The sequence below is a fragment of the Orbicella faveolata genome, unplaced genomic scaffold, assembly GCF_042242905.1.
Source record: "Orbicella faveolata isolate gen_17 unplaced genomic scaffold, um_ofav_v1 contig_4, whole genome shotgun sequence".
Classification (NCBI taxonomy): domain Eukaryota; kingdom Metazoa; phylum Cnidaria; class Anthozoa; order Scleractinia; family Merulinidae; genus Orbicella; species Orbicella faveolata.
This window is the reverse complement of record NW_028301569.1, coordinates 7,600,130-7,627,159: the sequence shown is the minus strand read 5'-3', so window position 1 is coordinate 7,627,159 and position 27,030 is coordinate 7,600,130. Positions and strand designations below refer to the sequence as shown.

The 27,030-nt window shown below is 39.7% G+C and overlaps 2 protein-coding genes across 5 annotated transcripts; one reads left to right on the top strand and one right to left on the bottom strand.

The window, feature by feature from the left end:
• Positions 1–666: 666 nt before the first annotated feature.
• Positions 667–8,014, bottom strand: LOC110068655 (N-acyl-phosphatidylethanolamine-hydrolyzing phospholipase D-like). The gene is made up of 4 exons (XM_020776065.2): positions 7,709–8,014; positions 5,136–5,785; positions 4,333–4,447; positions 667–3,360 (listed from the first exon to the last, which is right to left on the bottom strand). Exons 1-4 carry the CDS (start codon positions 7,916–7,918, stop codon positions 3,253–3,255), a joined length of 1,083 nt encoding a protein of 360 aa, XP_020631724.2. The 5' UTR covers positions 7,919–8,014; the 3' UTR covers positions 667–3,252.
• Positions 8,015–8,041: 27 nt separating this feature from the next.
• On the top strand, positions 8,042–22,966 carry LOC110068656 (uncharacterized). Of its 4 annotated transcripts, none has more exons than XM_089276482.1 (10): positions 8,042–8,434; positions 9,664–9,890; positions 11,025–11,145; positions 11,503–11,705; positions 12,194–12,531; positions 13,659–13,690; positions 16,957–16,988; positions 17,996–18,098; positions 19,878–20,200; positions 21,414–22,966. In XM_089276482.1, exons 1-10 carry the CDS (start codon positions 8,134–8,136, stop codon positions 21,774–21,776), a joined length of 2,043 nt encoding a protein of 680 aa, XP_089132608.1. In that variant the 5' UTR covers positions 8,042–8,133; the 3' UTR covers positions 21,777–22,966. The 4 variants fall into 4 exon arrangements, with proteins under 4 accessions (XP_089132608.1, XP_089132607.1, XP_089132606.1 ...); XM_089276481.1 differs by having other exon boundaries at positions 8,043–8,434; positions 11,503–11,816; positions 19,878–20,191; XM_089276480.1 differs by having other exon boundaries at positions 8,044–8,434; positions 11,503–11,816.
• Positions 22,967–27,030: the final 4,064 nt, after the last annotated feature.

Sequence of the window (27,030 nt, the reverse complement as noted above, 5' to 3'; positions counted from 1 at the left end):
GACTCATCCCACTGAAAAAGGGGCGGGGCGGTAGGCAGGTAAAAATAGGGGGGAGGGGGAGGGTCACCCTTTTAATCCATAAAAGATCAGAGGGGCGGGCCATAAGAAAACTATGTATTACAGAGGGGTGGCCCATCCCTTGTAAAACATGCTTTTAATCTGAACATACAATAAGTGTATTATAAATTATTACTGACAGTAATTTTATACAGGTTGGTCCAGCTCCTGAGGGAAAAGAAAATACTAACTGAAAAGTGGAGCTTGATATGCTGGTAAGCAGTCCGTACTTCTTTGTGAAACTAACATTAATAATCAACATATTAAAATCAAGAACCAAGGGACACTATTATACAAGGAAACATTTATCAAACTGACTGTTCTGCCTCTCTTGAAATTTGTTTCTCGATGGTTATGGTAAAACGGAAAAAAAGAAGAAACACGATGAGGATGAGGATTAAGACGATGACGACGACGATGATTATTGATAGTGATGTAACAGTGCTGAAACAGTACACAGTGATGGCACTGATAATGACGATGACACAGTTTTGCTGTAAGTTAGTGTCCAGTGACGATGAAGAAAGTGAAGTTGAGAGGGGGGAGCCATGACTGTCCCTTTCTCAAAAAAAAGGAAACCTTTCACTAAATACTTAGCCCATGGATTGATTATAATAATATTGTCATTTTACATTTTATTATGAAAAAGCAAAATTGTCAAGTAGAAAAATAAACAATACAAATACCTAAATTGGGTAGGCAAAATTGCAGACTTTGGTCATAGATAGGGTAAGGATTTTGGGAAGCAGGCTACACACTCCCACCCAGTGTTTTCTGGGAGTACCCCCATCCCCCCTCTGGGGAGTGGACCCTGCCAATTCTACCTCACTTTCTTTTCAAGACATTCATTTCAAATTTGATTTCATTGACAAGATCAACTCCAAATCTTATCATCAATGAATAGATTGCATCATTCAGAACTTGATAAGATGTGAATTACTGGTATTTAACATCTTTCTTAAGAGTTTTTACTTCAAATCCCAGGAGATTATTTATGCAGCTAAAATATATATTTTGATGTATAAATAGTGTCCCAAACTAGATTTTTTAAGCTAAATACCATTTTAACACTTAAATAAAGTCTTTCATTCATTCATTTTATATCAGTTCTTCAAACAAAATTAACAAGGAAGATTCAACAACCCATTTTAAGGTTCTGCCTTCTTTACTTTTTTTTTACTTTAAAAGTGTTCACAGTACGTTTTACTTAGTACTGTGGATAATAAAATTTGCAATATTGAAACTTTGTTTCAGCCTACAAATAAATGTTAACATAATACAGCCTCTGTCAACCTCAGGCCTGCATAAGGCTCTACAGGTCTGACTAATAATTTTTATTATAATAAAGTTTCCATATAACGCGCACTCTGATTGGCTGAAACAGCGTGCTTTATCAGAGAACAGAGCACAGGTTGATGACGGTAAGTTGGCTTCCAAATTTTTGCTTCGGAATTTTGACAAATTTGACCCAAATTAAACATCCCCTGTGACTCAGACAAACGCACTGGAAGCGAGCTATTTTTCTGCAGTAAATATGGCTCACAGAGACCATTGTTAGCAACAGTAGTGTTAAAACTGTACTAAAATAACAAGTTTTGCTAGATTCCCGCCGACAAAACATGTACAGCTGTAGCGAAATTCACAAATTCTCAACCTAAACAGTGCTTCAATAAAGACATTAATTTTGTTACGAAGGCAGAAATTATACTAAGAAGTAAAACAACGACAGAAAACAATTGAACTGTCTCTGTTTATGATGAGAAGCTTTATTTTTGTAAATTTACAATTAAAAATGCTCATTTGCTCAAACAACACTTACATGCAGTGTAGTAACGCTCGTTCTCCGGTCATCTCAGCGAAGTAAACCGACGAGTGGTCAGTGCAAAACTTGCTCTGATATTCTCTTCTGTGTTTGAAGTAGAACCAGTGGGAGCCGTTAAGTCTTTCTAACTTTTACGCTAGTTCGGGCAATCTTGCTGCATGCGGCTACAAGCCGTAAATAACTGTAGCTCCTTTCAAATTCAACCCGGCATTTCGCATTTACATCCACAAGCTTTGAGCTCCGCGTTTCGTAATTTCCACTGGAAAAGTGCTCGCTTTCATGGGCCACAATACGGCCGGATTCCTCTGGACTATAAACCTTTACCTGCCTTGAGATCCGTATTTAAAAATTAACTTAAAAGCGAACTTTGAAGGCATCATTCTTCTCTCGAGAGCCGCTCAAACTTCTCGAAACTGAAAGCTTAGCTGAAGTCCAGTTTGTGATTGACAGCTGTTGCTTCGTTAGCCAATCAAATTATTTGAACAATTCTAACAAGGATTGTGATTGGCTTATTTTAGCGTGCTTTATCAGAGAACAGTGAACGGCTGACGCGACTTTTGCTCGTTTGGAAAATAAAGTTTGGTTTGAAAATTCAGCCGAATGCGTGGGGAAATTATCTGATTCTTCATCATAAAACAAATAAAGAAGCCTCGACTGTGCTCTGTTCTGTTGTAAAGCACTTAGGAAGCGGTAGAGCACTCAAGAAGTAGGGAAAAACACTCGACTACGTCTCGTGTTTTCCCCTACACTTCTTTCGTGCTCTACCGCTTCCTGTGTGCTTTACAACAGAACAGAGCACAGTCGGGGCTTCTTTATTTGTTAAATAGTTATTAAAATTACTTTATTATTATTTAGTTACTCAGGCTTTCATAGGAAAGCCAGAGTCATAAAATGCAAGCGGTTCTGTCTTGGACATCAAAAGGGGGATCATGGGCCCAGGTGTTCCTAGCGTCAAGCATGGAAACTGGGGATGAGAATGAGACAGCTTGCCTATTGTGTGGTTGCTCTTCATGAACATCGTAATGTACAGAATGCAGATAATGCAGTATTTTGTAAAGAAAGTTTTGGAAAGAATCATGCCTTGTAAGTTCATCTCACATACAAAGATTTCGATTGTTTTTGGAACAGGTGGATCCATGAAATATATTGCTTGAAAGCTTGCCAAATAAGCAAAGTTCATGCTTGTTCTCATGAGATAATAAAAAAGCCATGCACAGGTTCAAACTACAAATCAAGAACCGTCGTTAACAAAACTACGAAGATGCAGTTGGATAAAGAGGATACTCAATGAAGCAACTAGAATAGTAAATATCTAAGCGTAACTCCTGTGTTCAATATCTTGATTCTGTTATTTCTAGTTCTTTATAATGAGGTCATTTTATGACTCTGGTCTCTCCATGTTTCATGGTAAAAAAGGCTGTTTCCGGTATTTCTTTAGACTTCAGTGCTTCACTCAGATCTTTTGGAGGGTCCATAAAATGCTGTACAAGAAAAACATGATAATGGATTGGGTAACTGCGATTAAAAAACAGAGAATATTTCTTCTTCATCAAAATTATTACCATGCTATATCCCAGGGAGCTTCCGTATAAAAATGACAGGGGGTGTTCCTTGCACCTTTTAGGGGATAAAAAAGTGGTTTTGTAAACTCTCAGGAAGTTCAGCCTCAAAAGGTCCACAGTGGGAGCTTTTACAGTACCTTTTGCGGTATTGTGTGGAAAAAAATATATGACAGGAGATAATGCGTAGTTCTAGAGTTGGCACCTCTAGGGGATAAAAAAAAAAAAATCCAAGCCACACCCTCAAAACAGGATCATGGTACCTCTCATGAGCACCCCTGTCCTTTGTAAATGGGATTCCCCAACCCCCTCGGGCTATATTTATTATTAATAGTGCATTATGTATTAATCAAGCCATGTTAGGGTCAACATTATTCATTTGTTTCCCTTGAAAACAAATCTCTCTCAACAGATGCTAGTACAGTACTAAATGAACGATAAAGAGTATTATTAAAACATCTCAAATGAAACTCATAGTAGGAAATATACTGACTTAAGTACTTGAAATGTGAAATGGTTTAAACACAAACTGTGGTGATTCGTCAAAAATGATTATTATTAATAAATTTTATTAAAAACCAGATCATTGGATAATGCAATTCAAGAATTTTCATTGGCTTAGCCATCACAGGCTATGAGCCATTATACCATGCTCTACAAATATGGTAAGAGTATGCATGATTTTTGGGGGGCATTTTTAATTCTATTTTGTTTTAGTTTTCTATATTTTGGGGGTGCTTTTAATAAAACAATTATTCCACTGGCGCTTGTTGGATATAAGAGGATCATAGCCAACTCAGAACTATGGGCCTTGTAGGCTATCTACCATCTCATATCCAACGTGCTGTCATGGAACAATTGATAAATATATCATTTCTGTGAACCATTTAGTACCTCGTATCCTGTAGGAAAAGTACCCCAGTGGATTCCCAAAGAATGGTGAGATTGAATGTCTTCATGAATACAAACTGCTTCTGTGGGATCCACATGTTGGAAGTGCAAAAACCACCTAGAAAAAAAAATGTTCTGTCAACTGACATACATGTAGCTTATTATGAGAGTGAATGCTAGACAAAGGTCCTACCCATTTACAATTTCTGGCCAGACTCATTGCTTTTTGTTCTTAAGAAAGACATTTTTACTCATCCACCCAGGAGTATTACAACAATTACTGGGGACCACGTTACTCCTTATAGGTGATTCCCTGAGGGTCACCTGGTATTTGACCTGTGTCACGTCCCGGGGGAATAGCAGTTGCTATAGTTTGTCTTATGGTTAGTAAATCTGCCTCTAGAACAAGTGGTCCAGGTTTGAGTCCAGGCCAGGGACATTGTGTAGTGTTCTCACGCGGGACACTTTACTCTCAAGGTACCTCTCTCCACCCAAGTGTATACGGTATATGGGTAGCGGTGAATTTAATGCTGGAGGTAACACTGTGATGGACTAGCATCTCATCCATGGGGGAGTAGAAATACTCCTAGTTGCTTCATACAAGTAAAACAGGAGATAAGTAGTGGCCTGATGGGCCACTTGGCTTGTATACAGACTCAACCTATGGTTAGGTTGTGCTAGTACAGAAAGCAGAGTTACACCCTGGCATAGTAATCACCTAGCTTAACTATTCAAGTCCTATTAAAGCACAGGTCATCTACAGTGTAGGCCACTCCCTTAGATCAGCCATGGCATATTTCTCTAACCTTGGCTTATAAGCACCAATTGGTATTGCTGCAAAATCAAATGGTCCATACTGCTTTCCAATCTGTTTAAATCCTTTACAGTACCCAGTATCTCCAGCAAAGAAGAACCTATGTTTCGGTCCGATAACAGTCCAGCTTCCCCATAATACTTTATTTTCATCCATTAGTGTTCTCCGACACCAGTGTTGTGTGGGAGTGAAAACAAACTTTGTAGCATTGCCATTGCTTTTTGGTTTGAGAAACTCCATCTCTTCCCACCATTCAAGTTCTGTTACATTTTTACAGCCAATGTTACTCATCCACGATTTTAACCCCATAGGAACAAACCAATGCACACATTCTCCAAACCTCCGATTGAGATCTTTAACACTTTTTAGATCTAAGTGGTCATAGTGGGTATGACTGATACAAACTGCATCAATATTTGGCAGTTTGTCAACAGAGCAAGGTGCTGGCCTGTAACGCTTGAAGCTCATGAACTGGTTTGGCCCACAAAATCCACTGAAGACTGGATCAGTTAAAATATTAAGACCATCCATTTGAACGAGAACACTGGCATGTCCTAACCAAGTTACTTGGATGTCATCTAAAGGGGGTGATGACAAAATAGAACTATCAGGGGTTAGGACAGGAAGATTCTGCTCCAGCTCCTATTAAAGAAAAATTCACAACATTACTTTACAAGGAAGTTAGCATCTCTTCTCACCTTTAAAAAGAACTTTGCTGTACATGGTTCACACAAGCTTCTGAGAGATAGACAGGCAGTCTTAATTAAAGTATGATAAAAATTTAAAGCTGTGCAGTTTATGGGGTCGCACACAAACATAATAAACTAATTTAAATAAAACTCTATAAAAAGCACTTACATAACTGACTCAGTGCATCTGAAATTTGTCATTAAAATACCTGAGGGGGGTGCACCCAGAAAAATTGGGTGGGGGTGTGCGGCCCACTTCCCAAAACCCTTACCCTATTTATGACCAAAATCTGTGATTTTCACTACCCTATTTATGATCTTCCCAAAAATTCAATACCCTATTTATGGCCATTGCTGCTGGCACAGTTTCCCAAAACATAATTTATTAAGGGATTTTGTTGATGGTCTTATCGCTAATGATGAAAAAGTAGCTTCTTCTAAAAAAACATTCCTTATTCAATACTAGAGCGCAAAAACCATACCCTATTTATGACCAAAATGGCCAAAATGGGTATCCGGTCGTTTCGCCAACGAGTCGTTTCGCCAACGTCTCGTTCACCAACATCCTAAGTCGCTTCGCCAACATCCCACTGGTCAATTCACCAACGTCTAAATAAAAGTTTACCTTCACTTGAGTGTGTTGTATCAGGCTTGTATCAGACAATAAACTTAAATGAATTCAACATAGTGTCACTAGGAATATCCAGGCTAAGCCATTTGCGAGCTGGGAAGAGTACGAGAACAACGAAAAGACTACCACGCAACTACTCCAGACTTGTTCTCAGCTTAACAGAACAGCTCGTGTGAACTAGAACTTCTCTGTAAATAGGATGAATTGGTTTCAGATAAATATAGGTTTCAATCAGGTTTTGTAAATAGGTTTCATAGGTTTTTGTGCTTGTAAATATTTGATACTATATACTGTAATAAAATTGCTGTTGTTGTTTACTTGACGTTCCATTTTATTTCTAACTCCATTATAAGGCTGGAAAATTAAAACAAACTCTGTTTGCTTTTGAAAAAGGAAAAGATATAATGTTAATTTACATCGTAATGCATTATCAGCAAATTGGAAGCCATCAAACTTTTGAAAGCCATCAGACTTTGGTATTCAACAGTCAATTTTCACCATGAAAATTACCGCGATGTAGCGCCCACAAGCCGGCTTGTGAAACTATAAAAAACATGCAAATTGATCTCAAGGCAGTCAAGCGAAACTGGCAGTGACTTAAAATTTCTTGACCCAAAGATCACTCAAGGATCAGGATTGCATTCCAAACATCAATAAGCAGCTTTTTTTTCCATTAGTACTGGATATCTGACGTTGGCGAATTGACCAGTAGGACGTTGGCGAAACGACTTAGAACGTTGGCGAATCGACCTAAGACGTTGGCGAACGAGTTGTTGGCGAAACGACTCGTTGGTGAAATGACCGCAATTCCCAAAATGGCTAAATTATTTGTGACCAAAACGGCCGAAAAAATATACCCTTTGGGACCGCCCATACCTACTATAGCCATATAGGCAAGTACCCCCCCCCCCCCCCCACACACCCCTGGGTTAAAATCAAAAACTGAGACTGAATTAAATAACTAATAAAGCCATTAGCCATATACACATCTTTATGTACCATTTAAATGATTTATATAAATCTTGCTTGTCCAAAGTACCCTTGGTTTTAGCTTAAGCTGACGTAAGCTTAAGCTTAAGCTTTTAGTTTAATAGTTAATTATACTATTCAAGGCCTTTTCCAAGAACACTCAGCAATATGGACCCTTCACCCCTGGGCAGAGGGCAAAAGACAAAGAATACTCTTAATATTAAGCTTAAATTTAGAATATTTTGACGAGAAAAAATACACTTAAGCGTTCTGTACCTCATGTTTGAATCGAAATAGTTCTCTCCAAGTTCCTCCGATGCCGCGTTCGTTTTTCTCCAGTAACCTCCATCTGAGCACATCAACTTTTGACGGCATTCTCGCAGTACCCCAGGGATCAACATAACGGCCATTTACTTTGACTGCTTGCTGTAAAGCTTCGTCATCCTCCTCAACTTTCACAATAACACCCTCGATACTTTCCGCCATGTTTTTTCCGTTCTTGGACAATCATTCATCGGTAATCGTCGGAACACTCTTCGGTAAGTATCGTCATACATCCGGAAAGTCCTCGGTGTTAAAATGATTCTGGTCCAACCAAGCGGGGTATCTGCAGATTCGGGAAGGGGGGAATTTAATCCATTTCAAATTTCGAAATAGTCCATTTAATCCACTTGGTGTAAACAGCAGTCCTTTTCCACAAAATGCCACCTTGGCTTTTGTTACTGTACTTCTTAATGTTTGGCTCAAGCAAAGGACTTTTGTTTAATGTCTCTAGAGGCGTGCAAAATTGGAACTGGCAGGATTTGTTTTCGAATCTCGATCCTTCCGCGAAGTGTCCCAACAAACTGTCATCTCCTGACGCCGGCAGTGCTTGGTGCAAGGAAAGGAAAGGAGAATGCAGCAATCAAGGATGTTGTTTATGTAAATGTGAATACCCCTCTGCAACATTTCAAATGAACTCGACAACTTGTGTGGGTAATAGCGTCGTTCGCTTGTCTGCAGGTAACCAGCTTAGAATGTTTACTTAGCAATTCTATGTGCTACGTGACTTTATTAGACTAGTTGTTTTGTTGTATGTTCAGTGATATTTTGTTTTATATTGATGACCCATGTTTTCTCGAACGATCTGCAATACTTTTGACTTGATAATCAGGATTTGACGCAAATATCTCGTTGATCTCTTTGCTGATATGATAATCGCATAACGAAATGTGGTAAAAACATTTCATTTTCGATGCTGAATGTACCCTCTAAAAGCCTCAATATTTTCTCTTTTGTGTTCCATACGAGCTTGCTACAAAGAATACAATTTTGACAGAGCTTGCTTGACGGGAGCGGCGCGCCTGTTTATACAGTTTAGTTGTAAATTGACAATCTGACAGGAAGGTTGTCAACACTAGTACCCTGATGTTTGTGTTTCCACGGGGATTTTTTATTTATTGTTGGGAAACAGGGCTGTTAATACCTTATTATCAAAGATGACCTCTACATATGGTAAATCCCGTTATATTTGACCCTATCTGCCACCTGGGGAAAAGGAACAAAGCTAAAACTGTTACATTTACTTGGTTATGCATCACTCAACAGCTTCCCACAGGGGCTGACCCCAGGGATCCTGTGGGATTTGTCCAAATATGTCTCCTCATCAGACCCCATCAGGTGATCCCTGGGCATGGAGTACAGAAACTTAGACAAATCTACACCCCATGAAAAAGCACTTTTAAAGAGCAATTCTATTTTCATTTGAGCTGGAACTTATTTTGCACAATCTGAATGCAAACAGAACAGAGAAATAATTATTTCAGGTATTATTTCATTATTTCAAGATGTCAAAAGCACTAAAAATAGCTTAAACACATGAAATCACACTTTGCCCAAAATTCCCAGCACTGCACAAGTTTATCCCATTTCCTGATAGTATAAAGAAGCAACTACCAGCCTCCTTATTTTCCGTGGATGGAATGCAAGTCCATGGCAAGCTAACCCTCTTGATGTCGTCACGTTTTCTTAGCAGTGTGTTAGAACCCATTTTTATTCCTCGGTGAAGAGAGGTACTGTTAGAGTAAAGAAGTGTCTTAGCTCACTGTGCTCCAAGTCACCAACCCAGATTCAATCCAGATGCAACATGATAACTTTCCATTATCACACCACAATCAAATTAATAAAATTTAAAAAATATAAATGAAAATTAAAACTAAGTGATATGTTTTATCATTTTTATCTGCAAACAGGTTGTACTACACGGTTTCAAAGTGAAGATGCAACCCATCCGTTGCCAACACTAGATTTCTCTTTGCCAGGTTCCAAGGGTATTCCAGACTTGCCAAATAAGCCATATCAATGCAAAGTCAAGTCCTTGGAGTACTTATTGAATGCAACATGGAAACAATTACCCAAGAAAGAGAAAGATGCTTTTAGTATTAAGGGCATATCTGGATGGGTTAGAAATGAGCTTAGGGTATGTGCTTAAAATCTACAGTAGATCTCTGTTCCTATACCTAACTGTACCTTTTTAGTACACTTTCGCAGCATATCAGGGGAGTTTGGTCAAGTCATGGTTAGTATTTTGGTTGGATGAGTGAAGCCTTGGAGCTGACTGGCTCATAGCTGCCAGAGCTTACCCCGATTTCTGTAGCATGAAGCGGCTAGGAGTATTTCTACTCCCCCTGGATGGGATGCTAGTCCATTGCAGGTCACTCCCCCACAATTTGTTAGGTTTCCCCGACAATTCGCTGGTGCCCATTTTACTCCTGGGTGGAGAGAGGCACTGTGAGAGTTAAGTGTCTTGCACAAGAACACAACACAGTGTCCCTGGCCAGGGCTTGAACCTGGACTGTTTGATCCATGGACAAGCGCACTAACCACAAGGCCACCGCGGTTGGATGAAGTTGAGGAAAAATACCCATGGCAAGGCCAAACAAGCCCGAGATGCTGCCAAAGTGTTCCAAAAAGGCAGGATTAGGTATTTACTGTACCCAGATTCAGCCAAATGACCAAGATATTGCAGCCATATCAGTTCAGTGACTTGATATTGCAGGATATCAGGACAGTAGGCATGGCCTCTGATTCTGAGTACCGTAAATTAAACCCTTTGTTGGCCCATCATGCCAGTGCATTTCTCCCATATCTGTAACATGATACCATGAGCAGTATTTCTAAGTTTTCTTCCCAGATAGGATATGCTATAAGTCCATTCCAGGGTTACCCCTTCACCCACATTAAGTTGACCAGTACCCATTGATACACCTGGGTGTGGAGAGACTGCACTGTGAGAGTTACGTGTCTTGCTTAAGAACTCAAGACAACATCCCTAGCCAGGGCTCAAACCCAGACTGCTTGATCCGGAGTCCAGCACACCAAACATATGACTCTATGAGAGTCAAATCTGTGAGAGTCAAATCGCCTGCCCAACACCACTGCAACAACAACAAAAAATGACCCCAGATTGGGCTGAAACCCAGATAACTTAATCTGAAGTCCAGGCCATTAAAAATTGCCCTGACTCATAAAAACTTGATTTCTGTTAATTTACAGTGTTTGCCAACTGCACAAATCACCTTTGTTTTTATGTTATTTTTCTCTTTGTTGTTAGTGGAAAGGAACCATGGCAGCTAAATATTTTGGCTACATCATGAGAGTAAACCTTGAATGTAAAAAGAAAAGTGATATGAAACGTTACTGTGTCGTGTTCAAAGCAAAAGGCACACTTTCATGTAAGTGCTTCAGCTACACGTCTTTTCAAATGTAGTGTACTCTGCATCATCATCGTCATCATTATCAACATCATCTATCCTATCAGTGCCTCTAGAGGTGGCACTCTGGTATTCTGAGATTCTTTACCACTGACTTGGTCTTGTGGACAGCCACTTGGCGTTGTATTGAAGTGCATTAAATTAAACCTTTAAGGCAAACAAGGTCATAGTTCTCAGCAATTCAATCTGTTTCTACAGCATAACACAACTGGGAGTATTATTACCCATCCCCTGCCCTCAGTGGGACACTTGTACATCGCAGATTATTGCCCTGCATTCCGTCAGGCATTTTCTCATTTTTGCCCTCTACTGTAACAGGGAATATCCCAGACCCAACAACTAGAGCCCCACCTGTTACCACTACATTGCCTACCACGGCAAAAGCTCCAACAACAGCAATGAGCACTAGAAAGGTGATGACAACCACGAAGTCAACAACACAAGTGAAGTCAACAACACAAGTGAAGTCAACAACGCAGGTACTGGCAACGACGCAAGGAAAGGCAACTACGCAAGTAAAGGTGACAACTCAAGTGAGGCTGACGACACAGAGAACTAGTAGTGCTATGGCGAGTTTGACTTCGACCTTAGGGAGCCCATCAACTGTTTCAAAAGCAACGCCTTCTGCTAAGGTATGACATGACAAATCATAATTACTTTGCAAAGAGAAGGTGTCTCTTAGAAAGTGAGCTGTGCTAGTTTGGTAATCAGGATCAGTAAAAAAACAGGCATTGCCCTAGGATTGTTTTCATCCAGACAAGATGTTGAATATATGCTGGGATCCTTGCAATAATATTATTAAATATTACATTTTGAAGAAGTAGCTTTTATTTGGATAGAGATTTTTCTCTCAACTTATTTTATATTACAAAGGTAATTAGGACTGTGATCAGCTGTTCCTTGCGTGTGATAAATTCTATAGCAATGCATCCCAAAAAAGGACTTAGGCATTCTCTAAACTATATGGTTTGGTAAATTGATTAAGAACTTTTTTTTCTCTCTTCCGTAGGTTCCAACCTCCAAACAAACAACTCAAGCAACCAGTCGGCCGTCACCAATCTCACAGAAGACATCTTTCAGCACAAGCCTTGTACTAACAGAAAGTTCTACTGAGTCACCAGCTGCTACAACTGAGATATCACAAACAGAATCAACTGTGGGAGATGCGACAACTGTTGAACCAATTTCTAGTAGTTTAGGAAGGAAAGAACCCAACAAAGACAGAAACAAGAACAAGAAAGGGGACAAGATGATGATCGCTATTGTAGCTGGTGTGGCAGCTGTGATATGTGTGGCTCTCATTTTACTGTGCGTGTGGCTTATAATCATTCAGAGAAGAAAGCACAGGTAACTTAATCTCTAGTAGTTTAAGGCCTGGATCAAAGACTTTTACTGGTAAAAGCAGTTTATTGGTTGTATTTCTGAATGCATGAATGACAATGGGACCAAATTTAGCACAAAGCTAGGTCTTAACGTCCTGAACATTTTAAAGTAGAATTGGTGCTTCTAACAGGTCACTTGACATAGTGGAAAATCACCATTATTTGAGGAATTGGTGGTGGTTTTTAGCAATTTTTTACCATCATTTGAACAAAAATGTGTTTTAATGCAGGTCAATTATTTCCTCCCCTCATTTTTGGAATGATTGTCCCTCTTTGTGCAGAAAAATTTTATAGAGTCAAAGGTCGTTTTTTTCTTTTCAACAAAATTTGACTTTGATCATTTATATCTTCTAAAAACGAAATCAAGGAAAATCATCCCAAACGTAGCAAGGTTATATAGATAACAAGAGATATAGCTGCCCAACCATAATTCTTCTTTACATCCTTGACCCAGGCCTGCTTGAGTATGGTAGAAATATGACTTTCACAGTACCTTCCAAAGCTAGGCTTTAGGTTTGCAAGGTCTTCGCAGAGCCCTCTTGCTTGGGTGAAAAGTAGTTTTGTGGTTTAGGAGTCAGCTAATGTCATAATTGAAACTTGTAAGTTTTGGATCAGTGTGTAGTACAGGCATCCACGGTTGAGCGTCCGTCGATATCCTCAATCAACAATCAATCGTTACTTGATCGACACTTCATCTACATGCACTTAGTAGTCAACACTTTGATTGACATCTTGGTCAACAGTCAGTCGAGAGTTGACTAAGTTAACTGTTTTGATCGATGCATATGACCGACTGTTGATCGAGTGTCAATTGAGGTCAGTGTCAACCAAGTATCGATCAGGATGTTAATTGAGGGGATCAAGAGTAATAGAAGGCTAAAACTTGCAAGCCTGTTGAAACTGTAGTGTGTAACAAGAAAGCTATCAACAGGCAATATTTTCAAATACATGTATTGTGATACTGTTGGTTAAGCTGTATATGTTGGTTCTAACTTCTAAGTAAATCTCTAACATGCGCTAACTAAAAGATATTGAGCAGCATAAAATATGTACTCTATATTTTTGTTCAAGCTTTCTGATTTCTATTTGCAGGAATGGTGGTAGTTATGATGCTGGAACAACAGGTATCATTTATTTTTATTTATCTTTGTATTTCAACCCCAAGGGAAATTGTGAGTTTACTTGAAATAAGTCATTAAGTGTTTTTGCCGCACCTTCCAACATTTAACATTATTTTGATTGACTATTCCAGAAATTTGGCCTAGTCTCAAGGGGGCACCCTGATCACACATGACTCCGATGAGCTCAAACATTTCTTTTCAGAGTGTGCATTGTAATAGGTTCTCATAAAAACCACATAAGACCTTTCAATTGAAGGACGTAATATTGATACGAATCACAAGACAAATTGTCTTCTGTAATATAGCCAAGCCTCAACTGCAGTATTGGGGTATTAAAGTATTGGTGTATTTAAGTATTTGGGTATTTAGGTATTAGGGTATTACAGTATTAGGGTATCAGGCTATTAGTGTATAAGGTTATAAGGGTATTTCTTTATTAGGGTATTACATAGGGTATAAGATTTTTAAGATATTAGGGTATCATGGTATTAGAGTATTACAGTCTTACAGTATTAGGGTATCCAGGTATTAGGGTGTTAGGATTTTAGGGTATTAGGGTATTAGGGTATCAGGGTATTAGGGTATCAGGGTATCAGGGTATTAGGGTATCAGGGTATTAGGGTATTAGGGTATCAGGGTACCAGGTACCAGGGTATTAGGGTATTAGGGTATTAGGGTATTAGGGTATTAGGGTATTAGGGTATTAGGGTATTAGGGTATCAGGGTATTAGGGTATTAGGGTATAAGGGTCTTAGGTTATCGGAGTATTAGGGTATGAGGATATCAGGGTTTTAGGGTATTTGGGGTTAGGGTATCAGGTTATCACTTAATCAGGGTAATTGGGTATTAGGGTATCATGGTATCAGGGTATCAGTGTATCAAGGTATTAGGCTATTTAACAATTAGACCCGTAGCCCTTGCGGGCTACGGGTCAATAGCCCATGAGGCGAAGCTGAATGGGCTATTGACCCGTGGCCCTTGAGGGCGAAGGGTCTAATTGTTTTAGTATCACCCAACTAGTCGGACAGAAAAGGTAATAACAAAGTTAGCAAATGCAAGTTGAAGAAATATTTATTTGGGAATAAAACGAAAGAAAGCGTCACGCTCGATGGCGCCAATTTCGCTACTCGATGACTATTGCTAATAGTCCCCTAGTAGCGTAGCCAATCAAAATGCAGGATTTGCATTAGTCCACTAGTTGGGTGATACTAATAGGGTATTAGGTCATTGAGTATCGGGGTATTAGAGTATCGGGGTTTTACAGTATTGGTTTATTTGGGTATTAAGACATTAGGGTATTAGGGTATTAGGGTATTTAGGTGTTAGGGTATGAGAGTATCACAATATTAGGGTATAATGGTATCAGAGTATTTGGGTATTAGGGTATCAGGGTATCAGGGTATAAGGGTATCATGGTATTAGGGTATCAAGGTATCAGGGTATTAGGGTATTAGAGTATCAGAGTATTAGTGTATCAGGGTATCAGGGTATTAGTGTATTAGGGTATCAGGGTATTAGGGTATCAGGGTATTAGTGTATCAGGGTATCAGGGTATTAGTGTATCAGGGTATCAGGGTATCAGGGTATTAGTGTATCAGGGTATTACCCTCTCTACAAAGGCCAGTGTTTTTCTCCAGCGTCACAGTATCCAAAATAACCTAAACAACGGCTAGTTGATCAACTACTGACGAACGGTGTATACAAAAACCCCATTTTTAATTATAACGGTTGCAGTCCCTTCCCCATATAAAAACAGGTGTCATATTACACCCCTGTTTCCCCTAACAGCCACCTCTCTTCAAAGGCCACTTTCCTCTGTCCCCAATGTGGCCGTTGGGAAGGGGTTTCAGGGCTCGACACTAACTTTTCAACTAACTAGCCAAGTGGCTAATGACTACTTAAATGTTACTAGCCAAAAAGATTTTTTACTAGCCAAGAGTTCAGGTTGGCTACCTTATTACAGGAAATTTTCGCGACACGTTCAATTTGCGATTTGGGGGTGCGCATATTTCGCGACACTTAAATTCGCGATTTTGCAAAAATTTGTATTTTGAATCACTTTAACTTTGCATTTTTGAGTAACACAAAATTTGTTTCCTTGGCAATGTTACTTAGACATGTCTTTGAATTTAGTATTAAAACTGGCTTTATCAAAGGTACAATAATGTCAAAAGTAATAAAAATGCGATGGCGGGACTATAGGTCAACAGTAACATAATGTGTTTTATGTTCCCGACACTTACTTATTCGCGTAACTTTAATTTCACGATTTTTTCTAAATCGGAGAATTGCGCAAAATTAACGTGTCGCGAAAATTCAGGTAGTCCAATAACAGCAGAATTACTAGCAAGACTTGAAAGCACAACGCAAGCGACTCTCTTTAATACATAATGTTGGTAATTATACTGTACTTAAACTAGTTTAAAAAATGTTCAAGCTCCCGAAAAGACTTTCAGGCCTAGGACTCTGTTTTTTTTCTGAGACTTCCTTGAAAAAATATCGAGACCCCCAAGACGTCACTGTAAAAACTTTCGAGACTTCTTCACAGACAGGCGCCGTAGAAATGTTTCAAAAGCAAAACAACTATCTGAACAATACTGTAAACTGTCGCTGGCGAAATTCGACCGCTAAAAACGGCTGATTTAAATGTCGAAGGAAGTAAATCTTTCTCACCTAATTATTTCTGTAGTGGTAAGTTTGTAAGTATGCATACAGCGACAAATCACCCATGTATTGTTACGCTAAATGAAATGTTATCCCTTTACAGTTCCGCACTATTTTGCGCATGAAAAAAAAAAATCGTAACAAAAAAGAGCATTGATGTGTGCTTTCAGAAAATGCTGTCTCGTTTGTAAAATATTTCTTTCAACAAAAGTAACATGTTCAGTTCCCCGTTTACGTTGCACCCAGCGAAAAGTAGACAAATTTAAATTTGCATACGTGCTGAACCCGGTACCATGATATGTCCACAATGAAATTCTGACCTTGTTTCCGAGAAAAGTGTTAATTTTGTGTTTGTCTTCCTTGAGGGAGACAGACACTAGTTCACCAATTTCATTTTGTTGACCAGCCAAAGTGGCTAGTGGAAATCGAAAACGCACTAGCCAAAACTAAATTTCTACCAGTCTGTGGCTAGTTGGCTACCGTTAGTGTCCAGCCCTGGGTTTTACTGTACATTTTCTTCTTTATACTTTACTGCAGCTACAAAGAGCTGGGAATTTTATTCTAATGTTATTTATTGTGGTCTGATTCTTTCACTTTGTTTTTAGTGATTGCAAACCCAACAACTACAAATTCTCAGGTGAATGCAGTACACATGTATTTTGTATGAGCTTAGGCCCCGTACCCACTATACCGGAGAAATCTGTAAACGGAGCTTTATTTCTACGGTTAGGCCTGGCTACCGTCCAGACTAATCCGACACGAAAACGGAGCCTTTTGAAACGCTCTTCAAACCGGAGGAATTTGAAAACGCCGGCTTTGTGTTTTAGTGTGGACGGAAGACATTTTAAGGACGGAGCTTTTCGAAAACGATAACGTGTTGATAGTCGTGTGATTTTCCTTCCCGAGTTTTCCTCAAACGTACATTCAAAATGACCGGTTATTGTTGTGTTTTCAAATTTCTCCGGCGTAGTGTGGACGGAAGACATTTGATGCGTTTTCAGAGTGAAAACGACGTTTTCAATTTCTCTGGCGTAGTTTAATTGAGAACAAAGAGGTCCAGATTGAGACTGATTTTACGTCGTTTTTACTGCATTCCTAAAGTTGTTTACGGATTGAGGAGATTCCACATTCTGGCTGCAGTCAGTACAACAATAGTAATATTAATGCTAATATTAGGATTCATAATCTCTGTGGGTGTTTTTTTTTATGAGAGGACTTGAGAAAAATACATTTGCCTAAGCATTTTTTGGTGTTAGAGCGGTTTTCGATTGAATGTTGAAATTGTTTTCGTTTTGGTTTAACTACGTTTTGAGATTCGCTGAGTAGTAAAATTAGTAAGTAAAGAGTCTTGTTTTGGTTTTACGACACTCAATTGAAAACCGCCCAAAATTCCGCCACTTGTAATCATGATCAATGCAGTAAATTTTCAAGGACTTATTTAAGTAATCGATTAATGTGACAAAGGAAAAGTTACCGCAAAAGTTCATTGTAGCATTATGAACTGAATGCAGGCTTTCTAAACCACTTACCGTGTACGTAGAAGCTGTTTACCTTCTGAAATGGTCACGAGTATCGTTTGAAGGTTAATTTTTCGTCTTTCCAGCAGTTTGCTAATACTGAATTATGTTTTGCTTTGCTGTGTAGAATCACTTTCCGATGCCTGGGCTTCTCAAGAATCCTGTTTGTGATGACTCGGTCTATGCAGAACCAGAAGAAAAAGTTCGCAAGTCTGCAGCCGGTCTACTTGGTGAGTTAACATGATACGATTCGCGACTCTTCAAGTTGTTCGCGCTCGCTCTTGTACCCAGCATAGCATAGCATGGCATGGCATGGCATGGCATGGCATGGCATGGCATGGCATGGCATGGCATGGCATGGCATGGCGTGGCGTGGCGTGGCGTGGCGTGGCGTGGCGTGGCGTGGCGTGGCATGGCATGGCATGGCATAGTATAGCATAGCATAGCAATTTTTCTCGGACAATTGGGGTAAAGGTGCAATGAGGTTAACCCTATGTGAAGCATTAATCCGTATGACAAGGGCAGACCACAACGCCGAGAACTACGTGCCCTAGTCTTTTCGATAAGTGTGTGGGTTCTTTAACGTCCCCTGCTAACCATGTAACACTGAAGATAAAGGAGACGGGGCCTACGGTTTAAAGTCCTTATCCGAGAAGACTTGAACGTCTTACCATTTGTAGATGTAATTACAAAGACAGCACATTCTCCTCAGTTATTTTTAGGTCCTGGGTGTTGGTTCAGTCCAGGGCTCGAACCCTTGACCTCCCACACAGTAATCTGGCGTTCTACCAACTGAGCTAACCAGGCGGTGGTAATCCAGGATCACTGGAGTTGAGAGGGACAGGGACGGTGAAGCATCCGAAAACGAGTTTTTTTCAACGCCGAAATTGGTGAAAGTGTTTGTCAAAGGTGTGGTTAAACATGGTTGTTTTCCGAGGATGCGATGAAAACCTCGCCGGTGCAGACAATAATTAACCAGGGTCTTTCGCATCCCGCAAAAAGGACGACAGAAACTGAAATCCTTGGGGTGTTTCAAAATCCCCGCCCAATCAGCCTGACAAACTAAAGTAAACCCAGCATTTTCCTTCGTAAGCGGGACATGATGTATGAGAAACGTTCAGTTCTAAGATCTTCACTTTCACAAGTTCGAAATGTTTCCGTCGGTGGCACAGGGGTGAGAAAAATAACTTGTTGGGTCGACTTTCATCATGGCTGTTAAAAAAGGGAAGAAGAAGTTTCAATCAGATTTGCTCAGTGAAAAAAAAAAAAAATAGTAAAACTGTATATATTAGTGCCTAAAGCCTTCGGTGGTTTTCTCCCCAAGAACAAAAGCTAAGTTACTCACGGTTAGTTATGTGCAAAAGAGAAAATCTCTTGGCCCAGGAATGAATGATTTTTAGCAATTATTTTTAACAATTATTCCACGAGCGCGCGTTAGCTATAATCATCTCATACCCAACAAGCGCGAGTGGAATAATTGTTTCATTAAAAACGCGCTCAAAAGATAGAAAACTAAACTAAAATAAAAATAAAAACGCCCAAAAAACTTACGCGTACGCTCACCGTATTTGTTGAGCATGGTATAATGGCTCATAACCCATGATGGCTAAGCCAATGAAAAGTCTTAAATTACATCCAGTGATCCAGATTTTAATAAAATTATACATATGGGTTATTGACCAAGTGTGAGGTCAAGGTGGCTGGATATTGGCCAAGTTCTTTTTTTGCGTGTTTATGGACCGAGACGGAATCGAGGTCCCTAAACTCGCAAAAAAAGAACGAGGCCAATATCCAGCCATCTTGACCGAACAAGCTTGGTCAATAAAGGATTTATTATATGGCTTTCCAGGAAATTTTTCTTGCGGGACACTGCGGGTAGTCCCGAGCGGGCAAGATAGCTTTATCTTGCCCGCTCGGGTAGCCAATCACAGCGCAGGATTTGATTCATCTTGCCCGCTCACGGAGCTAGCCATATAATAAAAACGAGTATTGTTCTGGCTTATTTGCAGGTAATCCGTCTTACGAGACTTGCGACGATTTGCTACTGACGAATCCTGGTGCGAAAGACAACCAAACCATTCAGTTGAATAATGTACAGAGAAAACTGCTTAACACAGCGAAAAGAATCCCGCAGGCCAAGGAAAACACCCACGACAGTGCAGATGTCAGATCTAATCAAAGAGGGAAACCAAATGAAGTGAAATCTGTTTATCAGAGTTTGGTGAACGAGGAAGCCCGCGCGCACAACAGACCCGAACTGAACGCTACCTACCAGAGTTTAAACCCCGATGGCGTTATATATCAACCACTGCTAAAAAACACGGTATATAAGGTACTCATTTCTTATGATGTCAGTTTTTCTTTGCTAGTGCGTGGGTGCAGGGAGATGTCTTTCCCTGGCAATTCTAATTAGCGCCCTTTGTGCTCATTTGGCTTTGTGAGAGGTGTTTGATTTGGGTGGTTTATATCATGCACAGTTCTTTCCAATTCATCTTTTGTCGTTACTTTACATCTTCCCTTTAACGTTGGGAGGGATGTTCTTGGTATGCCGATGATATCTAGGCACTTGTTTCGTACCGACTGCAACTCTCTTTCTACCTTTGAGTCTGCGGCGAAGTGGAACAGAGTATTCGACTGAATTTCGCGCGTGAGTGCTTTGTTTCAGCGGCCTAGCCTCTAACTAAATCCACAAGAGGAATGGAGGGCAGTCAAGCTCGCGGAAATTCCCTCGCGTCCTCGCCCCTGATGTAACGCGCATTCGCGCGGCACATCATCTCGCCAGCTACGCAGGCTATTGGGGCCTGTATTGCTACTCCGTGTGAAAGGGATGCTGATCTTTCGCAGGTTTCCGCCCCACCCCGCAACCCCGTCAACTTTTTGTCAGGTTGCTTCGCTCGTAATACGAGCGGCAGTCAAAGCCGAGCTGTCCTACCGAAATAACACCATAAAAGCCTTTTTCTACGCAGCTAACAAAAATAAAAACAATGTTAAAGTTGCCCTGGCCTCTTCTTATACCTAACTCGAGAATTCTAGGTTTAATATGACGAGGAACGTCTTATTTCGTTCAAAATAACACAGCTGTTATCCTAACTGGCGACACGCGACTAACGAGTTGCCGGACGCGGGCGACCCATTTTTCGCGCCAAACTTAAAGCTTGGAGACACGTGATGTTTCATAATGTTTCACTTTTTACATTCTGCCATGGTTTTGGAGTTATGAATCCCATTTCTTGACTTTTGTATGCCGCCTCCAGCGAGAAACGTTACCCGACTTCAATGCCTTTCCTGCTAACATGCATTTGACGTCAGAACAGTACAGTCTTTCTCACCTGCTGAATCCTGATTGGACAATTCAAAGTTCAGGCGCATCTGCAGAATGCAAGGGAGTTGGACACTTACAATTTGTAAAATTTTCAACGTTAAGAATTCGACAGGCCCCAGAATGTTGCAGTGGTGCAGATGGTTGATTCGCCACACGAGTAAACAGGCCCTTCCGAGTAATTGTTACCCTCGACTAATGCAATAATAATTTTCTTATCTTTCAGCACCGGGACGAAGCGCCTGAATATCTAGTCCTTCTTAACCCCAGCGAAACCGCAGGAAAAATCTCTCCTAGCCCCCCTCAGTATCAACCACCGTACTCCACAGGCCCACCCCCAGCAGACGTCGACGAGTCACCAGAGTATGCTGACTATGCGGATCTAGACGAACTCGAAGAGATGTCGGCAAAGGAGGCTTCCAACAGGACTTCAGATCGGGGCCCATCGTATTCAGCACCCCTATATAATGTCCCTGAGGGACCTGGTCACGATTTCGCTTGTGCTCCCATGTACGACGTCCTAGAGGGACCACATGTGGGATTTGAGTCCCCTATGTATGCGGTCCTTGAGGGGCCAGATACAAATTGAATTGGAAAAGAACCTCTGCTTAGAACCACTCGGTTTTCTTTCACGTAACGTATGACATAAAACTGACGTCAAAAGACTTGACTGCACGTAGCACTACATAACGGGCAGCGTGTACACGTTCTGAGGCATACGTACGCCTAATAAAACCAGTTAAAAACCTCTTTTCGGACAGTAAGAAGTCCAGCGGTTCACTGCTGAGGTCTCTTTTCTCTTTTTCTATTATTTTTGCCGGAAATCTTTTGAGTCAAACTCTAGTCGGCACAAATCACTAAATAAAGTAAGAATTTTTTTCTTTTGGTTTTCCGTTATCGCTGGAAAATAAATACGGGAGGATAAATACGGAAAATGGAGGTCACATATTACGCCTGTGAAGGTGAGAAATTTCAAAATATTACCGAAACATTTATGAACTTAGCCACACTTAAAAAACTTAAGCCTGTCATGGGAAATCATTTCCAATCTGACTATCTTTGGTCTTCTTCATTTTCTTGTTAATATTCGAGTATTTTCTAGAAAATCAAACGATTGTTAGATTTCTTATGATTTAGGACTGTTTGGTGAGTCCTGCTAAAATTAGGTGACACTGACCCCTTTAATTAGACTATTTTGTTCACAGAAACGAACTTGAATCACCGGCGTTATTTAATTATTAAAAATAGTATTTAATAATCAAAATTCTTATCCTGTACACTCCTTTGATGTTTGAAACAATCAAAGTAGGTTTCTGTGTACATATGTATCTAAAATCTAAAACCTTCGAATTTGATGGAATTATGTTTATATGGAGATTATTTTGCCATTAAAATAAAGCTTTCAATTACTTTTTTTAATGAAAATTTTGTCTGAAAGCAGTCAAGAAGTATACCGGGATACGAAGAGGCTGAGACGTTTGACGTGTGTGTTGCTAAGCAATACGAGGGTACGTTTCCTGAGGTCACGTGATAAGTTTCTAAATGCTTCCGTCGTTTCTAATTAATTTGATCGAAATGCACATTTGTAAATCAAAAACCCTTCATACAATGACGAAGATTTGCCGGAACGCACCAGTCCTTTTATTTCCCGGATAACAAAAAGTAATTTTGAGAAAATGGTATTTAACTTTAGCCATTTTTAACTACACCTCATATATTGTAAAGTTTTAATGAAATATTTACAAATTCTGACTATTAAATTTCAATTGTTTTTTTCAAGACTGTTCTGTTCATTGCGTCGCTCAAACAGTTTTACACGCTTTGGTATCCTCCACGAAAACATCCACGCAACGCGCGTGTTCGCATTATCCACGCAAGAACTAGATACCATGTCTAAAAATAACTTGAGAATAACACGTATATAGGGGGCTAATTCTATCACCCTTCATCCTCCCTCACTCCGGAACGAGGTTCATTCCGGCCCACTCCACCGCCTCTTGTCTTTCTGGACTTCCGGTCGATTCATACAAATCGTTATATTTTTATTCGAGTAACCAGTTGTTAGTTGGTCTTCCCGTGATATCGATAACCAGCGTTTTCTCCGCAAAACTCCGAAGGAAATATAGTTTTGAGACGTCCCCATTCACTCGACACCCTCGCTTTCGGTTTTGCCCACAGGAGATAGAAGAGTGAAGTTGAGAACCGAAAGTATGGCAGAATGAAGTTAGGGCCTTGAATTGATTGAGATTAGAGGGGGGAGTGATTTGGAAAAACAAGTGGAAGAAGAAATACTGAGGAAGTTTGAATAAGGAGGTTGCTGTGAAAGTGACGAAAAACTAAGAACGACTTCGACAACATCCATTCATTTTCAACCTTACCAACCCCAGTTTGTACACCTTGAATTACGCTATGAAGTTGATTATCATTCCTTATCTACTTTTTCTGTTTTCGATTGTTGTTGTTGTTGTTGTTGTTGTTACTGTTTGTTTTTGTCTTTGCCCCTAATCAGCTTTGAAACGAGTAGAGCAGCAGCTTCTTTCACACGATAAACGCTGAAAACAACAACAACGACTACTGGGATCATGGCTATAACATTTCAGCGCTAAACTTATACAGGAAAAAGTTTTTTCTTGACTGTAGACTGAAAAAGACGACAAAAAATTAATGTTAAAACTTTAACAAAGTTAGAAAAAACTAGGCTTAATCAAATCAACGACTACGCCGTATAATAACAGTAATAATAATAATAATAATAATAATAATAATAGTAATAATAACAATAGTATCAAGTCATCGATTACATTGATTCTCACTGCCTGTTAAAAGAGAATATCTCAGGCTTCAGGAAAGGACACTCAACGACTACTGTTCTATTAGGGATCAGAGATGACATTATTCGCGCCATGAAGCGAGGAGAAGTTACCCTCATGGTACTAGCCGATTTCTCTAAGGCGTTTGATACCATCAAGTACAAGACTGTTCTTGAAAAGCTCAGCCTGTTGGGCTTTTCCAAGGAATATCTTAAATGGACGATCCAATATCTTACAGGAAGGAAACACTTTGTGCAAGTCGACGAGAAAACGTCAGAGCTTTGTAGGGTGAGTTTCGGCGTACCTCAAGGTTCTATCATGGGGCCACTCATTTTCAATCTCTACGTGGCTGACCTTCAGTCATATGTACGCGGAGTTAAATGTCATCAATATGCTGATGATACCACATTGTACACACAGTGCAAACCAGCAGATCTTCAATCAACTCTAACTGAACTTTCTGCAAGTATAGGCAAATTGGAAGCGTGGTCACGTGAAGCAAACTTAGTCATTAATCCTTCCAAGACTAAGCTGATGTTATTATCTACTCCGCAGTTATCAAAGGTCCATCATTTAAACACTGAAAAGTTCGACATCACAATCAACAGCATCCCCTTGGAACGAGTGACCACCACTAAATTATTGGGGTCTCACATCCATGAGCATCTGAACTGGGAAGGAAATGTCAGACAAGTAGCAGCTCCTGCTATGCTACTCTAACAACCCTAAGGAAGTTAAAGAACATCCTGCCTTTCCATATCAAAAAGAATTTGGCACAGGCACTGGTTCTAAGCAAGCTATATTATAATGACATAGTATACCACTCACTCTCAGATTATTTAATGAAACGTCTCCAGAGAGTACAAAAGGCTACAGCTAGTTTTGTGCTTGGTAGATTTGTGTCATCCGGAGACATCCTTACGAAACTCAAATGGCTTCCCGTAAAGGAACAACGCGAATGGAACCTACTTAAGGCAACTCACAAAGCCCTTCACAACCCATATTGGCCAAGTTATCTGAAACTTAATGTATTTCAACACGAAAGATGCTTAAGATCTAGTAACAGCATTCAGTTAGAGAGATCTTTAATTAATAATACTCTACAGGACCAGACTGCAAGTTTATTTAACACGTTGCCCAGCAACGTGAGGTGCTGCCAAGACTATATTAAATTTTGTAAAGACACCAAAAACATTATTTTTAAGAGAGCTTTAGAACACCTGGCATAATTTTAATTATTTATTTATTCATTTATTTATTTTAGGATATCTTAAAACACAATTTTATCTCGTTTACATATAGATATAAATTCTTAAAATTCTTAGATATCTTTTTAATTGTAAATTTAGTTAGCATCGGGCAGGCGAAGAGCCACCCTGTGGATATACTGCCCGAAATGCCATTATTATTATTATTATTATTATTAATAGTAATAATGATGATGATGATGATGATGATAATAAAAATAATAAAAACAAACTTTATTAAAAATAATAAAACAAGAATTTTAATAAAAACTTTTCAGAAAACCTATTTACAAATCTTCACACATTCAACTATCGTAGACTAAAATTTTGATGAAAAACAAACTTTATTGAGTACTTTTGAAATAATAATAATGATGATGATGATGATGATGATGATGATGATGATGATAATAATAGTTCATTTATGTAGCGCACACATCCATTATTTGCCCGAGGCGCATTACAAAACTACAGTTTTACTCTAAAAACTAAAATACTAGCACTAGACAAACAGAAAACCACCAAGAGCCTATTACTCGGCATGGGCTATTTTCTTGTATCTCTTTATTTAGAGTACTCCAGCGTTCCCCGTTTGAGAAACAATTTTGGTTACCAAGACGTTGAACACGAGACAATTGCATTGTTTAGTGTTTGAATACTTTTGGGCATTACGTAATCCTTTTGTATTAGACTTGCCATCGTACATTTTTCGCATATATTAGTTCATATATTAGTTTTCGTTCACACAAATAAGTTAAATTCTAATCCTCTGTTTGGAGGTGGAGACCGTATCTTTTGGACACTTTCGTTGGAATATCGTTGGACATTTGGACTGAAGTATAGATTCGTAGTCAACGCATGGACATTTAGACTGTCGTAGATTCGTAGTCAAGGTATCGTTTTTAAGTTTAGTTCGTGCAAACGTGTGGAATAGAATAAATGTTAATCTGGTAAACAGACGTTGGGATGACAACGCATCATCCCAACTCCATTTTAGAGGGTGTGTCGAATCGGGCCATCAAAATCTCCCTGCAGGAGACCCCAGGAGACGTCCGACAATTAAAGATCAGCTTCTAAAAATAAAAAAGTTACAGCATCTGCAGAAAAACTAAGTTTGGGGCAGTTAGATGCTCCAAAAGATCGGGTGCGAGTGATGGTTTCTCTTTGCGCTCACACGTTGACCACACAAGCACACATGTGAGTGTCGTTACTCACTTGCAAAATAGCAACAATATAATAAGGGTTTGAGCTAATCGAGGCTTTTTCTGGGCGGGGCGGAAAACGACCCTGGCCATTTGAAATACCCAAGGCTGATTAAATGCTTTGAGAACTACATTGTCAATTCCAAGTTTTCGAAACGGTCAGTGTAAAACGAAGACTGCGGACTGCAGACTACAGACTGGTAAAATGCAGATTGTGGCTAAATTGAAGACTGTAGATTGGGGGTCAAATGCACACTGCAGACTGTAGACTTTAATTTTTAACTGAATCGTGTTAAAATTTTCATCATTGAGAGCTAACCGTAAACAGGCTAACTGGGCGGCGTTATTTAGGCTTACCTGAGTGATATTCAGGCGAACCGGAGTGATGTTCAGGCTAAATCAAAACAGAGTGATGTTCAGGCTAACCGGAGCGCAAAAGTTTGCTACGATTAGCCTGAATAACCCTGTTTACGGTTAGCACTCGACAAAGGAAATACCCCGGCCGATTTTATACTTAAAAAAATCTTTAGTCTGCCGTCTGCATTTTACCTCTGGTTTGCAGTCTGCATTTGATGCTGTCTGCA

Bases quoted from the DNA above. Each gene is read 5' to 3' on its own strand.
- LOC110068656 (XM_089276480.1), top strand. From the start codon at position 8,134: ATGCCACCTTGGCTTTTGTTACTGTACTTCTTAATGTTTGGCTCAAGC. The intron at 13,691-16,956 runs GTATCATTTATT...CTTTGTTTTTAG, and splicing joins TTATGATGCTGGAACAACAG to TGATTGCAAACCCAACAACT. The intron at 16,989-17,995 runs GTGAATGCAGTA...TTTGCTGTGTAG, and splicing joins CAACAACTACAAATTCTCAG to AATCACTTTCCGATGCCTGG.
- LOC110068655 (XM_020776065.2), bottom strand. From the start codon at position 7,918: ATGGCGGAAAGTATCGAGGGTGTTATTGTGAAAGTTGAGGAGGATGAC. The intron at 5,786-7,708 runs GTACAGAACGCT...TTTCTTTAATAG, and splicing joins TATTTCGATTCAAACATGAG to GAGCTGGAGCAGAATCTTCC. The intron at 4,448-5,135 runs GTTAGAGAAATA...TTTTTTTTCTAG, and splicing joins ATTGGTGCTTATAAGCCAAG to GTGGTTTTTGCACTTCCAAC.